The sequence below is a fragment of the Saccostrea echinata genome, unplaced genomic scaffold (genome assembly GCF_033153115.1).
Source record: "Saccostrea echinata isolate AGI-Se365-2 ecotype Australia unplaced genomic scaffold, CSIRO_AGI_Sech_v1 ptg000080l, whole genome shotgun sequence".
Lineage (NCBI taxonomy): Eukaryota > Metazoa > Mollusca > Bivalvia > Ostreida > Ostreidae > Saccostrea > Saccostrea echinata.
Window position 1 is genome coordinate 540,616 of NW_026889829.1, and position 12,496 is coordinate 553,111.

General features: G+C 33.4%; 2 protein-coding genes across 2 annotated transcripts in view; both read left to right on the forward strand.

Annotated features, from left to right (window-relative positions):
* LOC133176645 (interferon-induced protein 44-like) overlaps positions 1 to 12,496 on the forward strand; it is a 37,740-nt gene that overhangs the window by 7,192 nt on the left and 18,052 nt on the right. The window lies entirely within an intron of this gene.
* Positions 237 to 7,247, forward strand: LOC133176647 (uncharacterized). Its single transcript, XM_061311749.1, has 4 exons — positions 237 to 648; positions 4,842 to 4,935; positions 5,167 to 5,331; positions 6,326 to 7,247. The coding sequence occupies exons 1-4, from the start codon at positions 237 to 239 to the stop codon at positions 7,245 to 7,247; spliced, it is 1,593 nt and encodes a 530-aa protein (XP_061167733.1).

Sequence of the window (12,496 nt, forward strand, 5' to 3'; positions counted from 1 at the left end):
TTTATTTATATATAATTAATTAAAATAATAATGAAGGAGAATTTAAAATTCCCATATTTATAAATGTTTACGAAGTTAAACTTTAGTAATTCGTTCTATTTAGTTGAAGTCCCGAGTTGTCAACAGCTTGCCTTCGTCTTCGGTTACCTCTCTCTAACACTTTATATTTCCATTACGGCACTCTTCAAATTAGAGGCGCGTTTAGTAGGGTCCCCTGGGACAAAAATTTGGCTGTGATGGCGTCTAACTCTGTAAATTATCAGAGTTTACAGTGCACCGATCTGAAGAATATATTGAAATCGAAAGGTATTCCGTTTTCTAATAGAAATAAGCAAGACTTGGTTGATTTATGCGAGGGAGCAGAGGCGTTAAATTTGCCACATATCGGTCATTATGATGGTGATATACAGGCCTCCATTAGCAGACGAACGGTTCGTGGAAAAACATATCCACACCCATATCATGATGGTAGCATCGCTTGGACTCCGAATCTTTCCATTATTCCCTCTATAGATGCCTTTGACGTGTCATCTTTTCTTCAAAACTACAGTGGGTGGTCTGAAGAACGCTTACGGAACAGGAAATCCGACAGTGGATATAAGCTTCATTGCTCTGGTCACATTTATGATGTCGTCATGGTTCTGTTAGGTAGGCTTACATGAATACTGCATTGTGTAACGTTTATTGATAAGATGAGTATGAAATATTTCTTCTGTTTTGTTAAAGTGATTTTTTTTCATCGGGAAGATGTGTGCAATTACCAGATTAATCTAATTCACCTAAAGAGCTAAAGCCACAAACCATCATATTTGGCCCTGTGTTTCTCACAAAAATAAAGTTTCGGTTCAAGAAGAGTACTATACATTAAATATTAGAGGACAACATTCCTCTTTTCCATACATAACTCATTTCATTATATAATGCGCCATTAAGCACATGCGACGGTTGGAAAATGCGACGGTTTCATAAAAACGTTAAAAAATGCCGTTTTTTCGACAGATTTTCCGAAAGTTAGATGTGGCCACAGTCAAGAACAACTTTTATACTTCCCATAGATATAGATATTGCCGATACAAATCTTCATGTTTATTATCGTTGTTGTTCGTGGCTGTGGCCAATATGAAATTTGATTTTATATTTAAATTTTGATGGATCAAATAATCACTAATTTGTGGATCAATCGTTTACATTCAATTCATGTAATAATAAAAAATTATAAATTTTACAACATTTGCTAGAAAATCAGTCTATTGTTCATTTTAAACGCTAAATGTGAAAAAGAGTCAACTATATACATGTTCTGAAATAAATATCTGGAAAAACTTCGTGGTTTTTGCTATGACTAGGTCATTATATATGACGTTACCTTGTATTACGTTAGTTGTGACGTCATAAAGGCTGTAAATTATTTGGGATGATGCTGAAAAGTTTTTTTTTTTTTAAAAACACTCTCGAATAATGAATTTAAGATACTGTCCCTTTTTACATGTATATGATTTAATTAAACCCAGCTGGATGATACCATCAAATTATAAGTTATCAAAAATTCCCGCCACGGTGTTTTTCTTTGCTACCCCTACCCCCCCCCCCCCAATCCCTGAAATAATTCAAAATACTGTTGTTAACAGTGTTAATAGGCATGATTTAAATTGTGAACAAATTAATAGAGAGTGGAGCAAAGACATCACACTAGACCTTTTTAAAACAGGCGAAATAATAATGATATAGGTTGCTGTCCAAAGTGAAAATTAAAATAATAAAAAAAAGGAATGATAAAAAAAAATACGCATTAAGATAATCATCTAATTTCCGCATCGAAATCAACCTTTTTTATGTACATGCAGAAGAATCATCTCAATGGATTTACAATATTCAGTTATATCGATGGCTTACATGTATATAATGTATAGTTATAGTATACAGTTATGTGTGCACCGATATCGGGTTTCGTCAAAACACTTGCACTTGACGAACCAGCGCCCGTGATCTAGAACAAAAGAACATACCGGTATATTTTTAATATGTCTGTATTTATTAAAATTGAAGTGAGGATATTGATGCATGTATACATATAACATATAACTGATCTTGTCATCATTTGTGAAACATAATTCAATTAAACCCCCAGTGAGCAAAATTGCATGAAATGCATGTCGTATTCTTAGAAATCAGTATAAAACGTTCATTCATTTTTTGTACTGAGCTCCAAATATTTCATTGTAACTAACACAATTTAATTAATTAAGTAAAGTTATGCTTCAGATCGTCAGTCAGTGAAAGGGTAGTGATTATAGGTCTATTTAGACAAAACATAAATTAAATAATAAGTACAATACATATAATTTACCCTATAGTTTTTATCTGTCATCATCTCTTCATTGCGACTTTATTATTAATAGTATACGGTTTCGTTTTATCTAAGAATTCAGCGATGTGAAAACGAGAGAGAGAGAGAGAGAGAGAGAGAGAGTCCTTAGAATGTGTTAAACAAATCAATAAACCGTGAATATATGAACTTTAAAACGTATGGTCGTAAGTTGTTTATAGCTAGTTTTTTTTAAACCCAACGAAGTAGATTTTTGGATAATAATTTTTATACTCTTTTTTTAAATCTATTGTCAGCTTATTCTGGTTAGTACACTTGTACCTCCTCCCTCAGTATACACTATTAGGATCATGATATGTAGAATGGTAGATCCAAGACTTCCAGCTGAGATTGAAAAACAGAAGGGGGTGTTACAAACTAATGGCAACAAAATTTGCATCTAATGTAGCTATTTTCAGCTTATTCTCATAAGTTGTCTTGAATTTAACTTTCACACATGTATCATGGGGGGGGGGGGGGGGCTGGTGTGGCGGCGCCACTGTTCACGAAAAAAAATTCATAAAGAAAATTGAAAAAAAAAATATGTACGGATAACTCTTATTGCTTCTCTGAGTAAAACATTTTTAAGCAAGCTTTTTAAGGAATAACTGTCTAATTTTTTGGATTCATGATGTGATCAATCGAGTGGCTTGCGTGATACTTTGCATAAACGCCGAAGGCGTTTATGCATAAAATTATCACGCAAGCCAATCGATTGATCATCGTCATGAATCCAAAAAATCTGACAGTTATTCCTTATATTTACATGCTCCTGATTCTGCAAATTCCCGTGCCAGTAGCCCCGCTTCTGTCTCTATTTGTCCCGCCCCGCACGTCGATGAACCAGTAGATTTATGTAGAAATAAAGTATTTTTACAATTTGTAATTTTACCTCAGACAAAGACACTGGAAATGTAAATATTGTTGAATAAAATCAATCTTGCGCTGATTGTGAGACAAATGAACACCTGTACATGTATTTCAATTATGATAGTGACCCACATATCAGCAATATCAATGCAGCTCGACTCTTTTTATAAACCATAAAAACCATAATGTGCAAATGAAATCGAAAGTGTGGATTTTACGCAATGGTTATGTATGATAATAACAAAAATTCCTTATGCTTAATTTTTTGGAACATTTACATGAAAAATAATCATAGAATTTTCGCAGACTTCTACCTTACAAATTCCTTGCAGATAAGGTATTTGGGAGAAAAGTATTCGAATATTTTGCAAAAAAATGGGGGGGGGGGGTTCCAGTAAATACCGTTAAATATATAATAATGGACAGTGACAAGTGATTTTTTAACAAATTTATTTTTCTTAAGAATATTTTTTGAAGTGTACTCTACTGTATTCCATATTACTAAAAAAACCCTCACATTTAGGGCTAAAATGTTTTGATGAGTTGGTACCACTCAACAAAATTTAATGATACTTTCGCAGAATCTTTTTTACATAGTGCCATTGTGCACCTCCTATTACACTTTTGATCAGACACATATTTCGGGTCTCCCGTAGCAGAACATGGACTTTGCCATTATAAACATATGATAGGCGGGGTATCATTTTGTGAGCTCAGTGCTCACAGTGCCTCTAGTTTTTACTACATGTATCTATATAATTCAACCAGTTAAACACGAGGTTACCATAAAGACGGCAATGTAAAATCAAGTTCCAAATGCTTTTAATTGTCTTAAATTAATTATGATGTTTATTATATTATTAATACTAGTTTTATATTCAAAGTCACATATTCATACATGCAAAATCAATCAAGGTAATTTGTTCGCCCTACGACGTTACATTACAGAAAATGACGTTCTACTAGCATTTTTCTTTTAAAACACCACCAAACTTCAAACTCTCTTTTTCAAAAAGTATAATCGATATCGAAAAAAGAAAAACGACAAAGCAAAGCTAAAAGTCTTCACTATCAATTGACAAAAAACCGTTAATTTTTGAGACAGGGCCATTTTTGATGGTTCGTGGCTCTTGCTCTTTGTAAATACAAATAGTAAATATTATGTAATATTTGGTATTTTCAGAGTCAAGTCTTTTTTTTTTAGATTGACATTAGGGTTTTTTGCTGCTAGCTTTAGATTATAGTGGCTACTGGTTGAAGTACATAATTTGACTTGGTTATAAAATCAAGCATTTTTTGTACTACAATCCTTTGCTACTTAAATTGTTTAATCATCATGTCATCATCATCATCGTTCCATCCATGTCCATGAACTTTCACCAACCATGCATATCTTATCAACATTTAACCATCTGCTGTCACTAGATTGTATATACGGTATATCAAATATTTTTTTGGATTTTTTTTGTGCCTAAGAAACAAACAAGTATGTCTCACAGGCACTTGACGTTATACTTAAATATAACTTCATTCCTAAATTTTATTTATTTAGAATTACAGCAAATAAGAATGTTTTTGAAAACTTTGTTTACAATTTAAATTTTAGGTGATGATACATGTATGTGTTTTATCAAGGATAAGTGTGTTCCTGAAACACGGCAATCCAGTGATCCCTATATCCCGTGGATTCTGGTTGAAAAGTCAGGACACATATTTTCAGCAGAATGCACATGTGTTGCATAAGTTTCAATTTCTTCTCACTTTTGAAATGTTATTTTCTTGATTGTGCTAAAAGTTTGATTAAATTTTAAGAGACTTCTGCTTTTAAGTTTTTTGTGAATATTAAATATGTGTATACAAGCAAAGTTGAAGTGAACTGATTTATTTTTATTCTACACAAAAACATAATTGTAAGAAATAATCTTAAACAGAGGGGATGGGTCCTGCAAACATGTTGTCGCCCTACTATTTGGCATTACTGATCACGTCATATCCATAGAAGACCGAAGTACCATTGGAGTCACAGATACTGCAGCATATTGGAATAAACCAAGAAAAGTATGCAGGCCAGTAGCTGTTCATAACTTAGATATCAGGTATTGGCCATACTGTACTGAGTTCTCATCAAAGAATGCTGTTTGGTGGATGTATCATATTCAATTTAACACTGAGTTAATATTTTTTGCCATGCATTGTTTCATGGATGGCTGTGCTGACAAATTGATTAACACACCTAAGATTGTTATGAAAATTTGTCAGCACAACCACCTGTGTTTTGTTATGATACAATGCATGGCAAAAAGTATTAATTCATTGCTTTTATATATTTATCTTCTCAGATGAAAATGGACCATGTATATCTTTACATGTTTTAAAATTAAATATGACATGCAGCCAATCTGCCTTTGTATGAACTGTATAGAATAGATGAATGGTGTTAATCTCCACCATATTGGAATATGACATCATGGCACAGCAAACGTGAGCTAGTGCAGGGAAATATAGTTCTCTTTTGAGAAAAGAGAAATTGTTTTATATATCTTTTGTCATTTAGAATTATACTTATCATATATATATTATACAGTAATAAGAAAATGAAGAAAAAAAAGATGACTATATGAAAAACAATGAAAAAAATAACATAAATGTATTCATACATCATCTTTTATAAATTGTAATTTGGTTCTCATCCATGTTATTAAAAATTGAATATTATTAAATTTCGAATGTTAAGAGTTATTTATATAGATTAGAAGAAAAATACATGTGAAATGAAAAAATAACAGTTTAGATGTTTTTATATGAAGAATTTATGTAAAATCCCTTTCCTTCATGACTGTCAATTTTTTAGCTTTTTTTTTTTTGGTTTTTGTTTAAACCTTTTTTCATTTTTGAGGGTTACTTTTTCTTCAGAGGGGAATATCTTAACTCCACTTTCTATCTGTCTAATATGTACCGGTATATTTTAAAATCCAGTCAAAATCTCTCCCTCCCAATCTTACAACCATTTTGGAATATATGTAGTTACAATGTGCATTATCTAAGCATTTTAAACATTACTTATATATTTGATATTTCTAACGATTATAGGATTGACACGAATGTACCAGATAGACCACGGCCGTCGGAAGATTCTGGATATTTGCCACTTAAGTCATCAGCATTGGATTTAAAGTCTTTGGAGAAGAATATTGTTCAAGCTCTCAAAAAGAGCAATACACCAGCAGTGGCCTTGTATACATTGTCAGATTCTGATGATGACAATGATGTGTCTATGGGTATTGAGGACACACCTAAAAATATTATTGATTTAATGTCGATGCATGGTCAAGAAAATTTGAAAGTAGATGATTCTTATGTTAAAAAAGTAAATGAATTCACTAAAGGGCAATCCATCAACCTTATGTGGCAGTACCAGAGAAAAGGTAGACTGACTGCTTCAAACTTCTTTAATGCCTATCACTACAGAGGTGATAAAGCAGACAACTACATTGTAAGAAGTATTATGGGTCAGTATCATTTCACCTCAAAATCAGTCGAATATGGAAAACGAAATGAATCTGTCGCTCGAGAGAGATATGTTGATCACATGACAAGTTGTCACCCCTCATTCAAGTGTGCAGAGACTGGAATCTATGTTTACAAAGATTTCCCTTTCTTCGCTGCATCCCCTGATGGCATTTCTGAATGCAAGTGTTGTGGAAAAGGACTTGTTGAAATTAAGTGTCCTTACAGTTCAAGAAATGAAACATCTCTGATTGCTATGTCAAAAAATTCATCATGTGCAATTGTCAATGGAAATTATGAATTGAAAAAGAGTCTGTCCTCCCCATTTTATGTCCAAATGCTTGGTCAAATGGCAGTATGCAAGTTTTCACATTGTGATTTTGTTTTGTTTACTCAAAAAGATATCTATGTAGAGAGAATTCATTTCTCAAAAGCAGATTGGGAATTGTTATCTGAAAAGCTTAAAAGTTTTTATATGCAGTACGTTTTGCCAAACTTAGTTTGAGTATATCATGTACATAGAATGTCTCTACATCACATATACCTTAGTCAGGTACCTTAACTATTGTAGATGTAATACTTTGCAAAATTGAAGGTGATGTATGTCACTTCAACTCATTTTCAATATTTTTGTTCTGTCATAAGAAACTTTATCAAGTTCTTTGAATTTATTTATACACTCCATTTTACTTCATTATTTTTATAACATGTTCCAAACAATATTTCGGTTTTTAAAACCACTCTACAGACTTTGACTGACTTCATTTTTGTACTCAATGACAGTATAAGTACAAAGCTGGATTGATTCAGATGTATGAAACTAGCAAGTTATCTACTAGCATAAATTTTATGCTGCATAAAAACGAATACTACTTATATAATAAAAATGAACATAATTTGCCATGATACTAGTAAACAATTTCCCTCATTTAAATTTCTTTGACAAAAGTGGCATAAAGTTGCAAAATGCTGCTGCTACTCTAAGCGTTTCAGATGACAAATTTTTCATTTTCAGAGGGAGAATGCCTCCTAACATTTTGAAAGATTTCAGTCTGCGGATGGCTCGTTCCACATGGATACGTAGTGAAGCAATTTTACGAGTCTCAATAATCTGTTTTGATGTTAGCACTCTCCCTCTGCCATTTCTTCTCTCATTGGTGAAAGGCGGCATATTCAAATATGCTCCTTTCAGGGTAAGAAGATCTCTAATTTGGAATCCTCTGTCTGCCATGACCTCGTCCCCTGGGGAAATGAGGTCAATATATTTGCTGTCAACTGTAATTTTTCGGTCACTGACATTACCACTCCAGAATTTGGAAACAAAAGTAAAAGCTCTATTTGGTTGAATAGCGAGCAGTGCTTTAAGGGTGTTGTGGGACTTGTAATTACTCCAAGTACTTGCTTGTGCAGAACAATTTTTTGGTTTTTGAATGAACACTTCTGTGCAGTCAATTATTGATGTTGTATTGGGGTACTTGAGCTTAAATGATAATGGCATGTGTTTTCGAATCTTTTCATTATCTGGCCACTCAATAACAGGGTCTAGAATTTGAGCTAGGAAATTTATCCATGTGCTAAATAGGTTTGAGACATATCCAATTGACACTTTAAACAAAACGGAAAGAGTTGTATTGTCTACACCAAGTCTTAGTTTCAACATGGTCATGACAAACTCCTCCTTCATAGTGAGTTTTCTCTGTTTCCCTGGTTTTGTTTGAATCTTTTTTTGCCACTTTTTGGATCCTGACCTCCCAGCTCCTTTCCAAAATGAAACTTTGTCATAAAAAGGGGCCAAAAACTGAAAAAAAAAATGTGAGAAAACTAAGTGAAGGCAGTCCCAGAAAATGCTTGACGTTGTTATCATCATGTAGTATTTTCCCCATAAGGTTCTCCCGGAAATCAACTTTACGTGATTTGAGGGCTTGATTCTCCTCTTTTAGTTTCCTGTTTTCTTTCTCTAGCTTCTCACATCTAGCATAGTATAAATTCAAACCTTCAGTATAAGTATCAATGGTTATTTGGTAGCTTAGAAATTGAAAATATATTTTAAAGATAGGTTTGTGTTGTAGTGTGAATGATCCATTCATGGTAGTAGGGTTGAGAAAGGACAGCATTATAGACAAGTAATACATTTTGTCAGTGCCAACTCACCTCTAAAAGTGTAATTTTCTCCAATAGATCATGTTCCCCACTATACTTCTTTTTGGGACTACAGCAGATATAAGGATGATCATGATGTACTTGTGTGTTTTGGCACTGAATGTCACATTCAAACTCTGAAGTAAACAAGGAAGTAGTTTTACAACATGTACACCCTGGTAAAGTATATGTTGAATATAGATAAATGTACGGTAGAGGTAATCATAAATGTATTTATTTAAAATATCTTATATATTAAGTTTTTATTCAACATACCTGGTTGACTTTTGTTGTTATTGTTGATATCCAGATAATCCGTGAATGGGATGTACAATTCACCCACAACATAGGGATAGCATATCTGTGTTTTATCAGTACAGTGCAGGAAACTAATTTTGTTACAGCATCAATGCTGATTTGAATGCTTCCTTTGCTTGCTGATTTGAATGCTTCCTTTGCTTGCTGATTTAATGCTAGTAATCCTTATCCTGATGCTGTTTTATAATTAGGTCAATGCTACCGGAAGCAGCATCATGCTACCGGAAGTAGATAATGAATTTCAGCATTGCCGTTTAAAGCAATACAAGTGCCTTTTACAATTATTTGATCATAATATCTCACTATGTATTAATAAGGTGAATACTTTAACCAATATTCTTTCTTTCTTTTTTAATTTTTTACTGAATTAAAACTCATTGATTTTCTGATGCTAGTAGGATAATGCTGGTTTTATGTAGGTCTATGCTGGTTTTATCCTATGCTTGCTGATGCTGATCCTGGTAATGCTGTTTTTTAAATGCTGATCCTGATGCTAGCTCGATCCTGATGCTACTAATGCTTATGCTGATGCTGGTTTATGTAACAAAATTAGTTCCATGCACTGTATTTGGATCACATTTCACAAGTCTAACTTTTTTGGTGGTTGGACAATCTTGACTTATGGTGCTTGTTGAAGTTCTACCTAAGTTCGAGTTCTTCGTTTTTCTTGGGGTTGACTTTTTGTAATTATTATACGCAAACAGTGTTGGATAAGGGTTTTGTGGAGTTGGTGCCTACAAAATGTTTTGAGCATACAACGTAATGCCGTACATCACTAGTTCTATCTACTCTCAACCACTCCCTCCTTATTAAACTAAGCCACTTCCTCAGCTCACTCTCAACTTTTGGGAGCTGGTGAAAACTTAAATCCGTACTTGTCCTGCTATCGGCAGTGCAGCCAACAGCGATACATTTCAGCGTCATTGACTACGTCTAGAATGTTTGTCCCGGAAATCTCGCGAGATTTGTACCGTTTTCACTCTCCGATTTTAAAGAGCGATCAAAGGGCAATAACTCTTTTTGAGTGGAAATATAAAGTATTGTCGGCATATTTTCTGGTTATTTCTCTCTGCTAGACGTTCATACATAAAAGATTGACCGTCCATAACCAAAGGAATATAGTCGATGTCAAAACTTCAACCGTCCATATTGTGTATTATATTCCTTTAGCGTAAAGATCAATTCAATATATTTTTTTTTTCTTACGATAAGCTTTACGAGTTCTATTGACCATTGACACCTATGGCGTTTCAGTACCACGTGACCTCTATCTAATTAGAGGAGATTTCTACTTCGAGGACCCTATATTACGGGCGTTTTATTGTCTTATTACGGCCGTTTTCAACATTATTTCATAATCAAACGATAATAATATGCTTCAAGAAGATAATAGTGTTTCATTTTAAAGGAATTTAGATACGTGATAAAAACCCTTTAAAATTTGAAGGAAATATATCCGAATTCAATTGGAATGTAACTTGCACCAACAACACACTCGAGGATATCACATAGAAAAAAAGATCTTTTAAATATCAGGTTATTTAAAGTCAAGAGAAAATATTTAGCATCAATATTCGTTACCGATCTTAAATTTATTTTATCTTTATTACAATTTTTGCCCCCCCCCCTTCCCCAATTTTTTTTTTAAAGGATAATATTATTTTTTTTTTAAATGAATTGTTCAACAAGTAACAAAACTCTAAGTTTAATAAGATTCTGAAACAACTACAGTGTATACAAAAGTATGGTGTATCCATGAATCATTTTCACGAATTTCAGATCGATCTGGGGTGTCGTATTCAAAAACGAAAGTACACTCAAGTGGCTTTGGTACCTGTCAGTTTGGACTTTCACGTAAGCAGAATTAATAACTTTATTATTGTTGACATTAGAGGTAAAGCAGCCGGTCATTTGCAATTCAGTTTTAAGCGAGGGGTTGAATATTTGTAATTTTATGCAGTGGTAAGGACGAAAGAATGAAGAAAGGAAAGAAGGCCGGGTCACATTGTTCGCTTGTATGTCATTAGTACGGTGTATATATACATGTAAGAGTACTACAATTGAATTAAACGGTTTTAATGTATTAACAGCTTAGGAGGGTAAGTTACAGAAGCACACCTCTTCTCAAAGTCTTGGACCTATCTAAGTGTACAACAGATGTAGCATATGGAAATTTTCAAAATCATGTATACATGCACTGAAATCTTATCAGCTTATGCTGATTATGCTATTTATAGGTGCATTTTTAGGACATACATAACGTAGTTTTGAATTTTATTATCTTATTCCCTACACATAAAGTTAGGAGTTCCAATAACTGAAGGATCTTTGTGCAACTTTATGATGTGTGGTAATATTAATGCTGTACATGTACACCTCCTCTGAATCAAAGTAGGAAATACCAGCGAAAGCTATATTTTTGTTAATTTACTTAAAATAAAAACAAAAACAAGGATTTTCATCATTTGATATCTGTTCAAAACTCCCGGTAATGTATGCTGATTTTTTTTGTCAAGGGACATCTGATGGTACTTTGAATGTAAATTAAGAATATCTTGGAAAATTATCTGCGGGAAAGGTACATTGAAGATCACATGTACATGTACGTTGCCTAACTGTACATTGCATCCCCCCAACCTACCCACTCACCCCTTCCTTCGGATAATGTAAATTTCATGTTATAAGCTGGCAAAACAGACACTGTAGGGCATTGATCGTATCTTAATGCATTTTTTGTCAGATTCTTTCTTACAAACCACAGAAAACCATTAGCTTCTCTTGAATGCAAATTAGAGATCGATTTTTAAATCGATGAAAAGAATCGAAACACAATTAAAGAAAAATCCTTTAAAATCATCAATGTCCATGAACTTTAGTGAGTTATTCCGCTGTAATTTTACATTGAGTGATCCCATTGTCTGGAGGAGAAGGTGTGTTTAAATATAAATCTGACCCCCCGCCCTTTCCAAAACACGAATCCTACATCGGCTCCCTAACTACCATGATTATGGCGCACTTTTAATTTATGATAGTATACTATATATTTATAAATCGGAAAACGTATATGAACGGTGAAGTTTATTTTAGGATTCGCGGATTATAAAACAGCGTAAACTGATCCAAACCAGGTTATACTCGAATAATTTGGCCAAGAATTAGAGTCATTCCTTATAATTATTTTTAAAATCATTACAAACGTGGGTGTAAAATTTCGTCGCCTTTTATTATTTCAAATTTGCCGCTCAATAATACAACTGTAGTACATGTAACGGAAGTGATGGAAAGCGAGAAGAGGTA

What these genes read in the sequence shown, in the direction of transcription:
- LOC133176647 (XM_061311749.1), top strand. Translation starts at nt 237, where the DNA reads ATGGCGTCTAACTCTGTAAATTATCAGAGTTTACAGTGCACCGATCTG. An exon ending in TGTCGTCATGGTTCTGTTAG is followed by an intron (nt 649 to 4,841) that starts GTAGGCTTACAT and finishes TTTAAATTTTAG; the next exon opens with GTGATGATACATGTATGTGT. An exon ending in GTTCATAACTTAGATATCAG is followed by an intron (nt 5,332 to 6,325) that starts GTATTGGCCATA and finishes TAACGATTATAG; the next exon opens with GATTGACACGAATGTACCAG.